The 18,988-nt window shown below is 38.1% G+C and overlaps 2 protein-coding genes across 5 annotated transcripts; one reads left to right on the top strand and one right to left on the bottom strand.

Moving 5' to 3' along the window:
• The first annotated feature begins 8,574 nt into the window (after positions 1-8,574).
• LOC107810741 (transcription factor VOZ1) lies at positions 8,575-13,908 on the top strand. 3 transcript variants are annotated; one of them, XM_016635552.2, is made up of 5 exons: positions 8,575-8,711; positions 9,291-9,558; positions 9,974-10,105; positions 12,545-13,058; positions 13,177-13,908. In XM_016635552.2, the coding sequence occupies exons 2-5, from the start codon at positions 9,331-9,333 to the stop codon at positions 13,731-13,733; spliced, it is 1,431 nt and encodes a 476-aa protein (XP_016491038.1). In that variant the 5' UTR covers positions 8,575-8,711; positions 9,291-9,330; the 3' UTR covers positions 13,734-13,908. The 3 variants fall into 3 exon arrangements, with proteins under 3 accessions (XP_016491038.1, XP_016491039.1, XP_075106363.1); XM_016635553.2 differs by lacking the exon at positions 8,575-8,711 and adding an exon at positions 8,812-8,949; XM_075250262.1 differs by lacking the exon at positions 8,575-8,711 and adding an exon at positions 8,932-9,060.
• A 1,185-nt stretch (positions 13,909-15,093) lies between these two features.
• On the bottom strand, positions 15,094-18,770 carry LOC107810742 (transcription elongation factor 1 homolog). Of its 2 annotated transcripts, XM_016635554.2 has the most exons (6): positions 18,578-18,770; positions 18,448-18,484; positions 16,873-16,996; positions 16,164-16,234; positions 15,440-15,461; positions 15,094-15,348 (listed from the first exon to the last, which is right to left on the bottom strand). In XM_016635554.2, the coding sequence occupies exons 3-6, from the start codon at positions 16,983-16,985 to the stop codon at positions 15,285-15,287; spliced, it is 270 nt and encodes an 89-aa protein (XP_016491040.1). In that variant the 5' UTR covers positions 16,986-16,996; positions 18,448-18,484; positions 18,578-18,770; the 3' UTR covers positions 15,094-15,284. The 2 variants fall into 2 exon arrangements, with proteins under 2 accessions (XP_016491040.1, XP_075106362.1); XM_075250261.1 differs by having other exon boundaries at positions 18,448-18,594.
• Between the last annotated feature and the right edge of the window lie 218 nt (positions 18,771-18,988).

The raw sequence follows: 18,988 nt of genomic DNA, 5'->3' as shown, positions 1-18,988 counted from the left end.
TTAGTCACACCTCGCTACTCAATCCATGGCACACCCGATGTAGCCAATGTGACTGTCTTAGCATGAGAGTCCAGAATAGCACAACACGGAGATATCCAATCCATGCCCAAAATGACATCGAAATCCACCATACACAATAATAAAAGATCCACACGGGTCTCCAGACCCCCAATAGTCACCACACACGACCGGTACACATGATCTACAACAACAGTATCACCCACCGGGGTAGATACATGAATAGGTAAAGCAAGAAACTCACAGGACGTATCCAAATAACGAGCAAAGTATGATGACACATAAGAAAAGGTGGAACCGGGATCAAATAATACAGAGGCATCTCTATGGCAGACTGAAACAATATTTGTAATAACAACATCTGAAGTAATGGCATCGGGTCTAACTGGAAATGCATAGAAACGGGCCTGACCGCCACCTGATCGACCTCTCCTTTTGGGGCGACCTCTAGCGGACTAACCGCCACCCTTAGCTAGCTGGACGGGTGGTGGTGAAGTAAATGGCGCTGAAGCCGATGACTGACCCCTCTGCTGAGATGAACTTGCAAGATGACGAGGGCACTACCTCCACATATGAACCATCTCACCACACTCATAACAACTCCCAGGTGCTGGAGAAGGGGACTGAAGGGAACCCCTTGCACCGGAGTGACTAGCAGATATACTCGACATAGAAGAGCCCTAAGCTGATGGAACACGGGACGAACTCTGAGCTGGAAGGGCACTAAGTGATGACTGGCTCTGATGAGAACTATGAGAACCATGACCCGATGACGCCCCACGATAACTTGGGCGAGCTGGCTGAGCATGCCTGAATGGACGACCTCTGTCGTGCTGAAACTAACCTCTCGAAGGAGTACCACTGTAACTACCAGATCCTCGAGGCCTCTTGGCCTCCATCTCCTCTCGCTCCTGGCGACAAATAGACTCAATCTCACGAGCAATATCCACAACCTCCTCAAAAGTAGAACCAATCACCCTCTCCTTAGTCATGAGAATACGAAGCTGATAAGTGAGGCCATCAACAAACCTCCTAATCCTCTCTCTATCTATCGGGACCATCCAAATGGCATGACGAGCTAACTCGGAGAACCTAATCTCGTATTGCACCACAATCATCTCTTACTGACACAACCACTCAAACTCCCTACGCAGCTCCTCCCTGCGGGACTGCGGCACATACTTCTCCAGAAAGAGAACGGAGAACTGCTGCCAGGTAAGGGGTGCTGCACCAACAGGCATACACCTCTCAAAAGCCTCTCACCAAGTAAAGGCAGTTCCAGAAAACTGATAAGTAGTGAAAGCGACCCCGCTGGTCTCCAGAATACCTGTTGTACGAAGCATCCTCTGACACTTATCTAAGAAACCCCGGGCATCCTCGTCCTCTGCACCACTGAAGGTTGGAGGCTGCAGTCTACCAAACCTCTCCAACCTACGCTGCTCATCCTCCGACATAGCAGAAACTACATAGTCCTGAGCAGCTGCAACTGGCTGGGCTGGATGTGCCTCCGGCATCTAAAGTCCCTGCACGACCTGCTCAGGTGTGCGAGCGACGGGAATCTAATTGCCTCCCCCAGCCTGAGAAGTAGCTGCGGATGTAGTGGCTGAAACCGCCTGAGCTAGGCCAGTGCAAACTGATAAGATCTGAGCCAAGGCCTCCTGAAGACCTGGAATCACAATAGGCACAGCTGGTGCCTGAGCTGGTGCTGCAGGAGCGTCCATAACTGGGACCTGATCCTGAACTGGGGCATCTGGTGGATCTGCAGGTGCTGCCCTAGCTGCTCTGCCCCTACCATGACTATGGCCGCGTCCTCGGCCTCTAGTGTCCATAGCCGGTGGTTCTAGTGGTCATCTATCCTGACCGGTAGCGCGTGTCCTCACCATCTGTGAGAAAATGGAACAACAGAAGTTTAGTACTCAGATCAACAAATTCGCACGATAAGAATTTCAAGAATATGAAGTTTTTCCTAAAGGTTCTGTAGCCTCTCGAGGATAAATACAGATGTCTCCGTACCGATCTGTGAGACTCTATTAAACCTGCTCATGACTCGTGAGACCTATGTAACCTAGGGCTCTGATACCAACTTGTTACGACCCTAAACCCGGACCCGGTCGTGATGGCGCTTCTCGTGAAGACAAGGCCAGCCAACTATTCCCAATTCGATGTTAAACAGTTAAACAATAAGAGAATAGTTTAAAGTATGATTTAATAATACTAAGTAGCAGATAATATCATAAATGTGCGGAAGAATAACCCAACACAGCCCGATACCGGGGTGTCACTAGTCATGAGCATCTATAAAGATTCCTGAAGATTCCTGAAGAATATATTTATCTATTTAGTACTCTATTGGAAATAAGATTCCTGAAGAAGCTTATCACTTCGGTACCCGGTTATGGATAAATATTACCCCCGGTAGAAGATTATCCATACCGAATATAATAAGCTTATCCTTTCAGTACCCAATTATGGATAAACATTATCCCCGGTAGAAGATTATCCATACCGGATATAATAAGCTTATCCTTTCAGTACCTAGTTATGGATAAACATTACCCCCGGTAGAAGATTATCCATATCGAGTATAATAAGCTTATCCTTTCAGTACTTCGTTATGGATAAACATTGCTCTCAGTAGAAGATTATCCATACCTGGTATAGTAGCAACTTACACAGCAACTTCCTTTCTTCTATAAATAGAAGAGATTTCAGTTCATTATGTACATCAGTTTGAATTCGAATAATATAACAATTTCTCTCTATACTTGTCTTTACTTTACAATCTTTATTTTATAACACGTTATCAGCACGAGACTCTGACATCTCGAGCAAATACTTTGAAAGTATTAGAGGTAAGAACTTTCTTTTCCTAAATAACATCAAATCTTTCTAAACTTGAATTTGTAGCCCTGGATATATCAGGCAAAAGCTACATGTCTTGGGTGCCTGATGCTGAAATTCATCTTGATGCGATGGGTCTGGCAGAAACCATCAAGGATAAAATTCAGGCATCAAACCAAGACCGTGCCAAAGCAATGATATTCCTACGCCATCACCTTGATGAGGGCCTGAAAATGGAATATCTCACTATTAAAGATCCAATCATACTGTGGAATAATTTGAAAGATAGATATGACCACCTGAAGATGGTCGTTCTTCCACAGGCACGTTATGATTGGACTCATCTAAGGCTACAAGATTTTAAATCTATCAGTGAGTATAATTCTGCTATGTTCAGAATTATTTCCCAATTGAAATTATGTGGTGATAATATTACTGATCATGATATGTTGGAGAAAACTTTCACCACTTTTCATGCCTCGAATATGCTCCTACAACAGCAATATCGAGAGATGGGATTTAAAAAGTATTCTGAACTTATCTCACATCTTCTTATAGCAGAGCAACATAATGGGCTATTAATGAAAAATCATGAAAGCCGACCTATTGGTTCTTGTCCATTCCCTGAAGTGAATGAGACAAACTTCTACCAAGCTAAACGTGGAAGGGGTTGTGGTCCCAGTCGTGGTCATGGCCGTGGTCGGGGAAGAAACCCCAATCATGGTAATAATAATGCACCAAAAAAGCCTTCTCACCACCAGCAGTGGAAAAGGAAGGAACAAAAGCATGAAGCGGTGCAAGCGCCAAATGCAGAAAATGCATGTTATAGATGTGGAGGAAAAGGGCACTGGTCACGTACCTGTCGTATGCCAAAACACTTGGTTGAGCTTTATCAAGCCTCCCTGAAGAAGACAGATAAAAATGCTGAAGCAAATTTTATTTCTGAAGATAATTTAGACTTCATGGATTTAGATGTAGCTGATTACTTTGCACTCCCAAAAGGAGAAACAAGTCATGTAATCGGTAGTGAATCTGTAGAAATGTAAATATTTTAATTTTTGTTGTTTGTAATAGATAGTATGGTTATGTAATTGTTGTACATAAATAAAAATTATGCTTTGATAATGATGTTTACTATAATATATTTTATTTATGTTATTTTGAAGAATATGGATAACCCTCAAATTATGTTTGGATCAAAGTCAAATCATGAAGATATTTGTGTTATTGATAGTGGAAAAACTCATGCCATATTCAACGATCAGAAATACTTTTCTTATTTGCATAAGGAAAAAGCAAATGTTTCAACAATTTTTGGTAATATAAGTTTGATTGAAGGCTCCGGAAGAGCCATAATATTTATGTCTAAGGGAACAAAACTTATTATAGACAATGCATTGTTCTCCTCCAAGTCCCGAAGAAACTTGTTGAGTTTTATAGATATCCGTCGAAATGGGTATCATGTTGAGACAATAGATGAAATGAACAGGGAATATCTTTGTATTACAAAGAATATTTCTGGCCAAAAATGCATTGTAGAAAAGTTACCAACTTTATCTTCTGGCTTATACTATTCAAAAATTAGTACAATTGAAGCACACTCTATCGCAAACCAGAAGTTTACGGATTCAAATACTTTTGTGCTTTGGCATGGTTATTTGGGCCATCCCGGATCAATAATGATGAGACGAATTACTGAAAATTCGAGTGGGCATCCATTAAAGAACTTGAAGATTCTTACAAATGATGAATTTTCTTGTGATGCTTGTTATCAAGGAAAAATGATCACTAGACAATCACCAATGAAGGTTGATATTGAATCCCCTGCCTTTTTAGAGCGTATACATGGGGATATATGTGGACCTATTCACCCACCAAGTGGGTTGTTTAGATATTTTATGGTCCTAATAGATGCATCTTCAAGATGGTCTCATGTGTGCCTACTCTCATCTCGCAACCTGGCGTTTGCAAAGCTATTAGCCCAAATAATTCGATTAAGGGCACAATTCCCAGATTATCCTATAAAGGCTATTCGCCTTGATAATGCTGGAGAATTCTCATCTCAAGCTTTTGATGATTATTGTCTATCCGTTGGGATAAAAGTTGAACATCATGTAGCTTATGTTCATACTCAAAATGGCCTTGCAGAGTCATTTATTAAACGCCTGCAATTGATAGTAAGACCACTACTTATGAAAACAAAATTGCCCACTACTGCTTGGGGCCATGTTATCTTGCATGCAACATCACTTATCTGTCTCAAACCGACACGTTATAATAAATATTCTCCGTCACAATTAGTTTTTGGTCATGAACCAAATATTGCCCATCTACGAATTTTTGGATGTGCTGTATATGTGCCAGTAGCACTACCACAACGTAGTAAGATGGGACAACAAAGAAGGATAAGAATATATGTTGGGTTTGAATCACCCTCTATTATTCGCTATCTTGAACCATTGACAAGATATTTATTTACTGTTCGATTTGCAGATTGTCGGTTTGATGAAACAAATTTTCCACAATTAGGGGGAGAGAAAAAGGAAATCAAAAGAGAAATTGTGTGGAAAATTTCATCATTATCTCACTTTGATCCCTGTACCCCTATATGTAATCAGGAGGTCCAGACGCATTTACTGATTTGAAAAGGATAACTAAGTCACATATCCCAACAGAGAATGTGCCTATCCGAATTGATGTCCCAATAGGACCATCTATTAGCATAAGAGATAGTGAACCTAAAGCACGCCTAAAGCGTGGTAGGCCTTTGGGTTCTAAGGATCGAAATCCTCGAAAAAGAAAATCGACAAATGATCAAAACGATACTATGAAGGGATCTCCTGAAGAGACCCAAAATCTGATTAGTTTTGAGATTCCTGAAGAAATCAATGAACCCGAAGCTTATGTGAGTGAGGAACTTTTAATAAGTTCGATCGGTGATGGGATTAATTTAAATCGATCTGAAATAGTGGTGGATAATATTTTTGCATATAATGTTGCACTTAATATTATGCAAGATAGTGAGGATCTTGAACCTCGATTTGTCGAAGAATGTCGACAAAGATCTGATTGGACAAAATGGCAAGAGTCAATTCAATCGGAGTTGAAGTCACTTGCTAAAAGAGAGGTCTTTGGATCAGTAGTCCAAACACCTGCTAGTATAAAACCAGTTGGTCATAAATGGATTTTTGTGCGAAAAAGGAATGATAAAAATGAAGTTGAAAGATACTAAGCTCGCCTTGTTGCATAAGGATTCTCACAACGACCTGGAGTCGATTTTGATGAAACATATTCACCTGTTATGGATGCCATAGCATTTCGATATCTCATCAGTTTAACACTACATGAAAAGCTTGAAATACATCTAATGGATGTAGTTACAGCTTATCTGTACGGTTTACTTGATAATGAAATTTATATGAAAATCCCTGAAGGATTTAAAATGCCTGAAGCAAAATCTCAGGAAATGTATTCAATCAGATTACAAAGATCTTTGTACGGTTTAAAACAATCTGGGCGCATGTGGTATAATCGCCTTAGTGAATATTTGCTGAAAGAAGGTTACATAAATGATGTTATTTGTCCATGTATTTTTATAAAGAAAATGACATCAGAATTTGTTATACTTGCTGTTTATGTTGATGACATAAATCTTGTTGGAACTCCAGAAGAGCTCCAAAAGGCAATTGAATATCTTAAGAAAGAATTTGAGAAGAAAGATTTTGGAAAGACAAAACTTTGTCTTGGTCTGCAAATTGAACATTTAGCAGACGAGATCTTTATCCATCAATCTACCTATACAGAAAGGGTCTTAAAACGCTTTTACATGGACAAAGCGCACCCATTGAGTACACCAATAGTTATTCGATCACTTGAAGTGAATAAGGATTTGTTCCGACCTCCAAAAGAGGACGAGGAACTCCTTGGTCCCGAAGTACCCTATCTCAGTGCAACTGGTGCACTAATGTATCTTGCTAATGCTACAAGGCCTGACATAATATTTTCTGTTAATTTACTAGCAAGATATAGTTCTTCTCCTACACGGAGACATTGGAACGAGATTAAGCATATATTGAGATATTTAAAGGGAACTCTTGATATGAGTTTGTTTTATGCTAACAAAAATAGTGCAGACCTTGTTGGTTATGCAGATGCAAGTTATTTATCTGATCCCCATAAAGCTCGATCTCAAACCGGCTACATATTTACATATGGAGGTACTATCATATCATGACGCTCCACAAAGCAATCTATTATTGCTACTTCTTCAAATCACGCTGAGATAATAGCTATTCATGAAGCAAGTAGGGAATGCGTATGATTGAAATCAATAATTCATTTTATTCGAGAAAAATGTGGTTTGGAATGTGAAAAAAGACTCACAATTTTATACGAAGACAATGCTGCATGCATAGCCCAATTGAAGGGAGGATTTATAAAAGGAGATAGAACGAAGCACATTTCACCAAAATTATTCTACACATACGATCTTCAGAAAAGTGGTGACAATGATGTGCAACAAATCCGTTCAAGTGATAATCCAACAAATTTATTCACTAAATCTTTGCCAACTTCAACTTTTGAGAAGATGATATACAAGATTGGAATGCGGAGACTCAAATATTTCAGGGGGAGTAAAATACGCGATGCACTCTTTTTCCCTTACTAAGGTTTTTCCCATGAGGTTTTCCTTATAAGGTTTTTAATGAGGCACCTAGCAATGCATCTTACTAAATATGTGTACTCTTTTTCCTTCACTGGGATTTTTTCCCATGTGGTTTTTCCTAGTAAGGTTTTAATGAGGCACATTATCTTTTAATGAACATCCAAGGGGGAGTGTTACAAATATATTATATTATGGATGTTCATTTAATACTCCGTTGTAAATAAGCTTCTTGAAGAAGCTTATCCATATGGGACTCCCCGTAAATATGTTTATCTATTTAGTACTCTATTGGAAATAAGATTCCTGAAGAAGCTTGTCACTTCGGTACCCGGTTATAGATAAATATTACCTCCGGTAGAAGATTATCCATACCGGGTATAATAAGCTTATCCTTTCAGTACCCAGTTTTGGATAAACATTACCCCCGATAGAAAATTATCTATACCGGGTATAATAAGCTTATCCTTTCAGTACTCAGTTATGGATAAACATTACCCCGGTAGAAGATTATCCATCTCGGGTATAATAAGCTTATCCTTTCAGTACTCCGTTATGGATAAACATTGTTCTCAGTAGAAGATTATCTATACCTAGTATAGTAGCAACTTACACATCAGCTTCGTTTCTTCTATAAATAGAAGAGATTTCAGTTCATTATGTACATCAATTTGAATCCGAATAATATAACAGTTTCTCTTTACACTTGTCTTTACTTTACAGTCTTTATTTTATAACAATTGCTTGTTTGCTTCGATTTTTCAGGCTTAGTTTTTTGTTCAAAACTAACCAACTATATACTATCCATTTTAAAAATATAATTCCAGACTTTATGAAATCGTACAACGCACCAATCAAAGTCAAATTTTTTGTGGGATTTAATTTTTTTAGCTTATGTTAAACAGTCAACGTAAGGAAACCACAGCTTCAATCACCCATGCTTTTGCCACGTACATTTCTTTTCATTTTTATAGTATTTCTTTTCTTTAAGGGGGGCGTTGGGGTTGGTAAAGCAGTTTTCATTTTTATATATATATATATTGATATTGAATATATATATATATATATATTGATATTGAATTAGAGAGAGAAAATCACAGACACGAAATCAAAACCCAAAAAGGCAGTTCCTACACATATTCTCTCTTTTCACTGTCTCAGAGGCCGCAGTCCGACCCACCGGTAATTGGTATGAATCCATCTTCATTCTTCCCTGTTGCTAATGTTTTCCTGTTTTACTTTACCAATTTCCCCTTTTTTCTTTTCTTTTTCTTTTTTCCAATTGACTAATTTCTGAGTAGTTGTCTATTCTTTTCCTTGCTTTATTCTCCCTTTTTCTTAACCTTGCTTTATATATATTCCCTTCACAATTTTTTAGTTATTGATCTGCTGCAACTGCTCTTTTGATTCCTCATAATTAGGGTTTTGTAAGTGCTTTAAGATCGCCTTACTTCGTGTGGCTTTGTCGAATCGAGCCTTTTCTTGGGAAATTGTGCCTTTTTTGGGATTGGGATTTCCCAGAGTTTTGGTTGTAGCTAGTATGATTAAAATTGGGCTACTTTTGGTTGTTGTTGCTTATGTTTGATTATTTTTCGTAATTTTGATTCTGCAAAGGTTGAATTTTCTTATTTATTGCTTTTCTAACACGAAAATCCCTAATGTTATCTTGTTGGTTATGCTTAGCTTACGTGTTGTGCTTGATGGTGGAATGGAACATATAAAGATGGTGATTTATGCTAAAGATGTTTTTTTTGTTGGTTTTCTGCAGGTGAAAGATTGAGGGGTTTGTTTCTTCTGCTTTGATTGGAATGGGGAAGGGTTCGAAGAGCGGTGCGGGCAAGTCTGCGTCGCACCAGCTCTTCAAGGACAAGGCGAAGAACCGCGTGGATGATCTGCAGGGCGTGTTCACTAACCTGCAATCTGCAAGGAAGGAGAGTCGAACTTATGATGTTGGGGTGCTTGAAGAGCAGGTTCACCAGATGCTTCGTGAGTGGAGGGCTGAGCTCAATGAGCCTTCCCCGGCTTCTTCATTGCAGGCAAGAACCAACTTTAATTCCCTTTAGTGGTGTGTGCCAAGTGGTTTTAGTTTCCTTTGATATGCACGATTGCCCATGTTTTGATATTGTCTGGTTCACATTAGTCTTTTATTAATGGGATCAAAGTTTGATATTTGCATGTCCACTTGTGTTTGTCTTTGTCTGTGTTTGTGATGTAATGTTATTTTGGGTTGAAGCATCTTGAGCAAATGCTTACAAAAGTCTTGGATCTATTACTAGTGCAGACTTGTATCTCTATGAGATTCAAGTGTAATTGTGTCCGTGATGGTGTAATTGTGTGCAATCGTGGATACGCTAGTGTTTAAGTATGTTTCAATGTTCAAGTCTTGGTGTATAGGTTTAATGCACATGAAAATATTAGTCGTAAGTGTTCTTCTTGATGCTTGGAGTGCAGGGAGGAAGCCTTGTCTCATCAGATATCTATAGACTGCTGCTTGGTGAGGAGGAAGATGACGCTACCAGCGCATTAGCTGCACCTAAGCCTGAGCCTGATGCTCAAAAAAATGACGTTGCTGCATTTCAAGAGGTAATGAGGTTCCTTGAAATAAGCTTGTGCATGTAATGGACTCTCTTAAGTGGTATCATTTCTAACAGAATGAAACTTGTTGGAAATCCATTTTAGAATGATGTTGATATTTTATCTTAGGAAGTTTTGCTTTCATTATAGTTTGTGAATTGCTAGGCTCTCGTTTCCCTTATATTTGACTCGGTCTCTGCTTTTATGTGTCCCGGCTTACTTGATAGTTGACCCACCCTTCTCTGCAAATGGAAAAACATAAAAGCTTCTGAACTGATATCGTTGGTTGTTAATGATAACAGATCCAAACTGGACTAGTTTTGCAGATGCCAACTATTATTTTAAGCTAATTGCCTAGTTGGCTACAGCATATTCCTTTATGAATAAGGGACCACAGGGAACGACCCGGTTTGGTCTGCTGGTGATATATTCTTTGTCTACTTTGTCACATTGATGAACCCTTTTAAAATTAAATGTATAAATTAAGAAAAGAAAAAAAGGTCTACCATTGAAATGTGAGAACTAGGAATAATAAAGCAACAGTTGAAAACATAATGGTCAAGAGGAGTTTATTTTACTGGCTAAAAATGGCAAGCAACTCAAATAAATCACAAAGTACAACATGTCCAAACTTTGTCTAGTTTCATGCATTATGAATGTATTTCTTGTGTTTAAAATGAAATGCATAGATTAATGACATAAGAATATGTGTAACCACGAAATGCCAGAATTTAATATAATAAATGACCAATTGAAAACTTAATGGTCAAAGAGGAGTTTCTTTTGATCTCCGAAGTGCAAGCAGGTGAAATAAATGACAAAGAGTATGACATGTTTTCTTGATCAGTAAGAGTATGACATGTTCTTTTTTATAAGAGTATAACATTTTTCAAACCTTTACGTAGATAACTCCTGTATGTAGTTCACCTCAGAGCTTCTGTGATCACTTTACCTGGAATATGTTTGTATCTGTCCTGCTAGACCATAGTTTTAATTTTGATGACATTTGTAGCTCTTACGATCTCACAGAGCAGGTATGCCATTATTTTGGTTCATCTGGAACATGTTTTTCTTCCTTTTTTTGTAACTTGAATCTTCTGTTGGATTTTTGTTTTATAAAATTTTGTGTTATTTCCTCCTTTATTTTAGTTTCTTTGACCTACTTTTCTACGGACTTGATATCTGGAATATGTTTGCATCTCTCCTGGTTCACCATTGTGTTGAATTTGATTACATTTATAGCTCTTTTGATCTCATCAAGTAGGCATGCCATTACTTTGGTATATCCGAAACATGTTTTTCTTCTTTTTGTAAATTGAATCTTCTGTTGGATATTGCTGTATAAAGTTTCTGTAATATTGCCTTTATTAATTTCATTGATCTACTTTTCCCTGGAAGCTTGTAGGTTCTGAACTATGATTTGGTCTTTCACTCACGATTTTGCTATTTGTTTTGTGTTTAGATAACACTTGGATCTTTGTTGAATGCATGGATCCTTTCTTGATATTGGTTCAAAGTTCAAACCAACTTGCTGTCATTTGGATGTTCAATTTTTCCTTGGACTCGCTTTGAGAGTTCCAGGCCTGATTGTGGTTGTCTTACATTTGCCTACGTAATAGGAACAGATCAGCAGATGCTTTGAAATAATATTTTTAAACCACAGAACTGAAAATTATATTACCATGTGAGACTTGTTGGTGAGGGCGTGGTTGATGGTGGAGATCTGTCTAAGGAAATTATCCCAGAAAGTGCTTTGGAAGTACCTTAAACTTTTGAAAAATATGAACATTATCCAGAGTCCTCCCCTAGTCCCTCGTTACATATCAATCAACAATTCAACTATGTTTCACCAAATTAGTTAGGCTCACCATTATGAATCCTTTGTATCTATTCTGCTCTATTGACTATTAAGGATTCAGTATTTGAAGGATCATCATAACTAGACTAGTTTATATTATTGTTTAACCTATCACAGTGTTCTTCCTTTATCCCGCTGTGACCAGTAATGCTTTGCGAAGTTCACATAAACAAAGTTCTCTCTTTTGCATATGTTTAATAATTTAATTCCCACCAGCAGTTAGCTGTTTCTTATTCCTCGCCTTTTGTTTAAAAGTTTCAAGATAGTGAACTTGACTAATAAGCACTTTGTTCTTTTTATATAGCTAGCTTGATATCTTGAACTTGAAGACGTTTTCCTCCAAATTTTGTCTTCATAATCTGGTGTGTCTCATGGCTGACCATTTTGTTGAACTTTTACTTGTTTCAATTTGATCATCAGTTTGCAGTCTTCCTTTCTTTTCATCCTCTTAGAATGTCACCCCTTTAAGAAACCTCTTGGCTCTCCTTTTTCAGATAGTTTTTCTTGCAATCTTTTTTTCTTTTATCGGTTTACACTTGCACTAAGTTTATCATTGAATCCTCACGACTTAAGCGATGTTTTTTCTGCAGGGTTTCAATGTAACTCCAGTGCTGCAGGAGCAAGGTTACCAGTTGGTTGATCAGTGCAAAAGTATGCCTTTAGTGGTCAATAATGCAGGGATTAACAACCTAGGCATTGCAACACAACAAGATTACAATTCTTTTGATCTGCAGCAAGACTTTGATCAGTACTTCCCCGGATTTGATGCTTTAAATCTTTGTCTAGAGGATGTGTTGCCTCCTGTTCATATTAGCCCTCCACCCTCTGCTTTCCTGGGTCCTAAATGTTCACTTTGGGATTGTCCGCGACCTGCGATGGGGTCAGATTGGTGTCAGAAGTCTCATGACTACTGCAGTGACTATCATGCTTCTCTTGCACCTAATGAAGGCTATCCTGGAACACCTCCAGTTGTTAGACCGATGGGTATTGGCTTAAAGGATAATTTGCTTTTCCAAGCGCTAAGTGCAAAATCACAGGGGAAGGATGTTGGTATTCCGGAGTGTGAAGGTGCTGCCACTGCAAAATCCCCTTGGAATGCACCAGGTTAGTGTGCTAAGACACTGTATTTCTGATTGCTGTGTGTCATATACCAATTCAGTTTATTCCTCTTTTATTTTACTTGTAAAATCTGATATCGATTCGTTTGCTTATGCTTCTGCAGAGCTCTTTGACCTTAAAGTTGTTGAAGGTGAAACAATCAGGGAATGGCTTTTCTTTGATAAGCCTCGAAGAGCATTTGAAAGCGGAAACAGAAAGCAGAGGTCACTGCCAGATTATAACGGGCGGGGTTGGCATGAGTCTAGGAAACAAGTTATGAATGAATACGGAGGGCTGAAGAGATCCTACTATATGGATCCACAGCCGATGAAAAATCTGGAATGGCATCTGTATGAATATGAGATCAACAAGTATGATCCGTGTGCCCTGTACAGATTGGAGCTGAAACTTGTTGATGGGAAGAAGAGTCCAAAAGGGAAAGTAACGAAGGAATCAGTTGCTGATTTGCAAAAACAAATGGGAAGACTCACTGCTGAATTTCCTTCGGAGAACAAGCGCTCTGTTAAAGGTAGAGCAAAAGCTAACTCAAAGGATGTTGCTGTTAACATGCATGCTGTTCCAAATCTAATTGTTCCAGCTAGTGAAGGGCTTAATTATGGGACCGGTGCACCTTTTCCTGACTATCTCGTTGATAATTTAGGTGGCTACTACGTAACGTAGATTGGATAACTACTTGGATGCTTTTAAAATAAGAGTCTTTTTGTCTGTGTATTATACATAGGGGTGTCTATAGGTCGGTTTGGTACGGTTTTGAAAGATTCGGTTTGATAATCCTTGGTGATTTTGAAAATGTTATACCCCATACCAAAATAAATTCGGTATGGTTGGTTTTCCACTTTTCGATTTTGGTTGTGCGATTCGGTAACTTCGGTATTAGCCTTTACGGTTATGCTCTGTCAACCAAACTTAGAGCAGAGAACTAAAACTTATAATTGTCATTTATAAAACTGATTTTCTAGACTCAAGCAAAAAAAAATAAAAAATTAAAAGAGAACAAATTTAAAACGAACATGTTTGCAACCATTTAACAAATTAAATTTACGATAACAACTTACATTTACCATGTTAATACTAAGAAAATCCATAATAACTAACGGTTAGAGCAAATTCTTTGACCAGGATTAACGATACCCATCAAAAGTTAAAAATTATTTTTTCACTTCAAAAAAAAAAGAAGGAACACTTGCCTTTTAGTTATTATAAAGGACGACTATCGTAGAAAGATCCGGCGGTAACTGGCCTTAGACATAAGAGGGGTTTCTACTCGACTGTATGATACTGATAGAGGATATAATATTAAAATAAGTTCAGTAAACGCCTGCTTTCTTCTATATTTATACTTTGGTAGCTTATCAAATGATGATTAACGAATTCTTCACTTCAAAGTCTACTGTTGGTTACGTAACGGAGGTGTTTCTCTTAATTAAATTAACTTTATTTATCATAGTTTATGTGAAATTCAATTTGTCGAAAACTATGCATAATTGCAAACCTCAAGCACTTCATATTAGAAATTCTTAGAACTCCAGTCAATTCAAGCAATGCATCTTGGAGTTGCTATACAAGATGAAAAGCTGTCCACCCAAAAATTTTCGAGCTTCACATCGCTATATCACTTATGCTGCGGACACTAACTATAAACTATCACCTTGAGCACATTTTTTTTTCTTTTTTTTTTTACAATCAGTGATGTCTGAACCAACTTGTGTACACTCTATTAATCCACCCGATATCTCCTACCTTCCACCCGCACGCATACTGAAGACATACTGAAAAATCACATTGTATTGCTCATTTGAACCTAGTGTCCCATGGTTCATTCAGTGAAAAGCGAGGCCACTACCGGATGCCTATCAGTCACGGCACACAGCCCAAGCAAAGCTGTATACAAGCATTTTATAGCACATTTAAGCTGTTGATTATCTGCATGCTTTGGGTACTATTCACCTAAGCGGAAACCTACTTGATTATGCGTTTAGATTCGACCTCACACGAGCTATATAATAGACCATTCAGGATATAATACACGATAGTAATTGCATCTATTTGAACAAAGAAAACCTGTCACATAGAGCTTATTTATCGAACCAAGAGGCTTTCATAAGTTTTGGTACAACTGAAGTAGTGAAACATAGGAGTATCACCAGAACTGACATCAAACTAAAGGCAGCAGGCTACTGTCTACACAACTAAGCAGATTGTCACTAGAACCTAAGAACCATCATCGTCTTCGAGGTTGTTGACTCTTTCACACTCGTCAATCCATTCACTATATCTGTGAGTTTTCAACAAAGAGATATGAGAGAGGGAGGGCGGGGGCACAAAGGGAGGAAATAAAGGCACATAGCAATGCTAGATGAACTTACATATCAATAGGCTCTGTCAGTGCTGCAGGATAAAAAAGTAAGAAACTGTTAGCCAAACAATAAAGTCCATTTCGAGGGATCCATCAAGTGTTCAAATGTTCAATTCTTAAGAAGCTAATCCCTTGAAGAATGAAACCGAATCATCTAAAAGCTTATGCTGTACGAGAGGACACTTTATCATTTATTTTAGATTTGTAACACGCCTCTATCTGCTACCGGTATGCAGGCCAAGGACATGAAAATGTGCTAAGCAAACTTGAAAGAAGTGAATGCAGATTGTACTTTTTTCTGGATAACCGAAAAATCCCTGATGGCCAATGGCGAACGGTTGGAAGCTCGGAGGTTAATGGGGCCAGGCACTACCCTTCCGCATTAAGATACCATGTTCTCGTCTGTGGCAAGAATCGAACCCATGATGTATACCTAACCCACACATCATGCGCTGCACTCTTACCACTAGACCAAAACCCTTGGGACACAAATTGTACTCATTATCTTACAGAAGGCAGATCATCTAGAGAACTATAATTGAACATAATATTGATTTGATGCATAAAAAGCTGGTGTAGAACATAAAAAGAAACATCTCTAGTTTCTTTTCCATCTCTTTTAGTTAGTCCTCAAATATTTTACGTTGTCAAAATAATTGCACCATATTTTCTGAAATGAATGCAATGCAGTGAAAAACAAATAGATAAATTAGAAACCAAATATCTAGATGTACCCGTAACAGTGGTGCTGAAGCTCTCTTGACAAATCCTGCATGTTGCCTCCCCAATCAAGTTTTTCATATCACTGAAAACCAGCAAGTGCAAACTTCAGCATTGGCACATCATATAAACGGCCAACAAAAAATGAGAAAAAAAAAATTATTACAAGCTTTTGTTAATGAGTAAAATCTATTAACACATGACATGTGCGGAACTAGAAACTGCTATTTGGAACAGAGAAGTATAACAGAGCTTATTCATCCGAACCAAAAAGGAAAATGCGGCTTATTCCTCTCAGAACTCTTCTTCTGCTATTTTGGCTGGCGGAAAGGACAGGTTTATGTTTTCCTGTGTTAATCTTTCTGCAGACCATCCTTTTAGCCTAACTTAGGAGTTATCATCCACATCTAACAGCCTCCAGAGAGTGCACTATTTCCAAGGGGTATTTAGATGTGCACAGAATCATCAGCACAATCACTCATAGGAGAAAGTCAATGTATGTGGTAACACGTATGGGTATTGAATCACAACTAAATATCCTTCCATCTATACCCACAGAAGAAGTGTCTAAAATGGTGTGCAGGTGAGAAGGAATAGCCGCCAACCCCAACCTGTTTGGGACTGAGGTGTAGTTGTTGTTTGTGAGAAGGGAATAACCCAATCTAGCCCATGGCTATGCAGAAAAATGACTTGGACATAGAAATGCAAAAGCAATTAATTTACATGCGACATTCAACGCTGGTGCCATGGCTACAGAAAGGACAGCTGAAGACAGTGTCAAGTTTGTCCATTCTCTTCTTTGGAGGCGGCTTTGATTTTGACTTCCTCTTGCCCATAGCTCAAGCAACTGCCGGGCACAAATTTAGAAATGCAAATCAGCTAAAAGAAGACAAAGCAAATTATTAATGGGGAGTGTGACATTTATAGCTCTTCTGCACCCTATATTAATTGGTTCAAATTTTGTAAAGAATAACCATCAATATTTGAGTTACTTTGGTTCATCGCACCAAGATAGAATCAGAGAAGAACTATGTTAATTTGACATAGCATTGATTAGTTCGCAAAGGAAGCCAGATATTTAACCAAGAAGAATTAAGAAAACACATTTGCATGCCGTAAACACATACTCTCTCTCTGTCCCCCCCCCCCCCCCAAACTCTCTCTCTCTCTCTCTCTCACACACACACACACACTCAGAGTTCAGTTCCACAAGAAGTGATCCTATCATGTTCAGGACAGTGATATTAATGGGTGAAGTCTACGTCCTTCGAAAAAATGTGCGCTTCAAATAATGACGTGCAAAGAGATCTCAATGAGAAACTGTCGATTCTTTGAATCTCAACTTTGAGGGGTTGGATTAATATCAGAATTGTTGTATATTAGATGTTGAAATGTGGTTATTATAGTACTACATTTATATATGGATGATATTTTTTATATTGTGTGTTTCACTTTAAAGAAGCGATGTTTCACTTCTAGCTTTTCGCTTCAAGCCCCCATTGACCTTGTCATTTTATTGCACTTTTCACTTTAAAAACCATTGATTCGGATATACTTGTTCCACCTTTAAGACCAGACCCTTCTGTCCACCTGTTTAAATTTGAAAACAGCCAAGTGATGACGCATCAATCAAATGTTAATAAGGATCCTAAGCAGTAAATGCCCCTCAAATGATCCATTAGATATGGGCTTCAAAGCTGAAGAAGCAGACATGCAGCATCATGCAAGATCACAAAATTTAGTATCTAATTTTAAGCAAAAAACTTGCTCTAGTAATCTCAGTCCAAAAAAAAGGTACACTAGACCTTAAAAGACATGAAACTTTAGAAAATTTCCTTACACCAAGGCATTCGAAAAAGTACAACAACCTCAAATTCTGAAGCCATGTTCAAGTGCACATTAAATAAGCTTAGACCAGATAATAAGCATATTTTGGAACACAACCAAGTTGAAAAGTAAAAAAAAAAAAAAAAAAAACCTCTAACATGATAAAAAAGAAAAAAGGTTAACAGATTCTCCGGGAAAACTCATTTCTCGGATGAAGGTAAATTCAAAATAACAACAAAATTTCATAAAGATCCACAAAACAAAACAAAACAAAAAATTTACAAAATATCCCAAAAGCCAAAACCCTAGAGCTCAGCTGAAAAACTATTTTCCTTCCTTTTTTTCAACAAGTGATTCATATGAAGCACCAGCCGCTAGAAATAAAAAGACATGATTTTGGAAAATTGCTAAAGCATAATCACGGGATATTAACAAAATTTCTTTATTTTTACCGTAGAAAGAGAGAGATACCTGATGAAGAACAGAGATTGAGGTCGCCTTATGTAATCTGCAAAATAACGATTGAAGTTGTACCGGAAACTCAATAGATGATTATATGATGAGATATTCGGTGCTGTAGACAGAAAAATAGGGAACTCACCGACTCGGTTCCTTGACTCAGAAAAGCCGACAACTGAAAATCACTACGTATCAATTTATGTCTGTCGAAAGAACATTTATTGAAAAATCAGATTGGATAACCTTTTTTTTTTCTTTTTCTTTGCCCTTTTACAACAACAACAACGGACCGAATGAAATCTCCCTAGGTCTGAGGCGAGGCGAATAGTGTGTACGTACACCTTACCCTATCCCAAGGGATAAAAAGGCTATTTCCGAAAGACCCCCGATTCAAAAGAACAAAAAGATAAATATAGACAATATTAGTATTACCACAGAAATCATAAAAAAATAGGAATAATATGAAATCTAGAAGAAAGATGTAAAGCAAAACCGATAGCTAGTAAATAGGCATGCACTGAAAAATAGTAAAACACAACATTGCCACTAGCTA

This window comes from Nicotiana tabacum, chromosome 3 (assembly GCF_000715075.1).
Source record: "Nicotiana tabacum cultivar K326 chromosome 3, ASM71507v2, whole genome shotgun sequence".
NCBI lineage: Eukaryota > Viridiplantae > Streptophyta > Magnoliopsida > Solanales > Solanaceae > Nicotiana > Nicotiana tabacum.
Note: the sequence above shows the minus strand (reverse complement) of the source record. Positions and strands in the feature narration are given on the sequence as shown.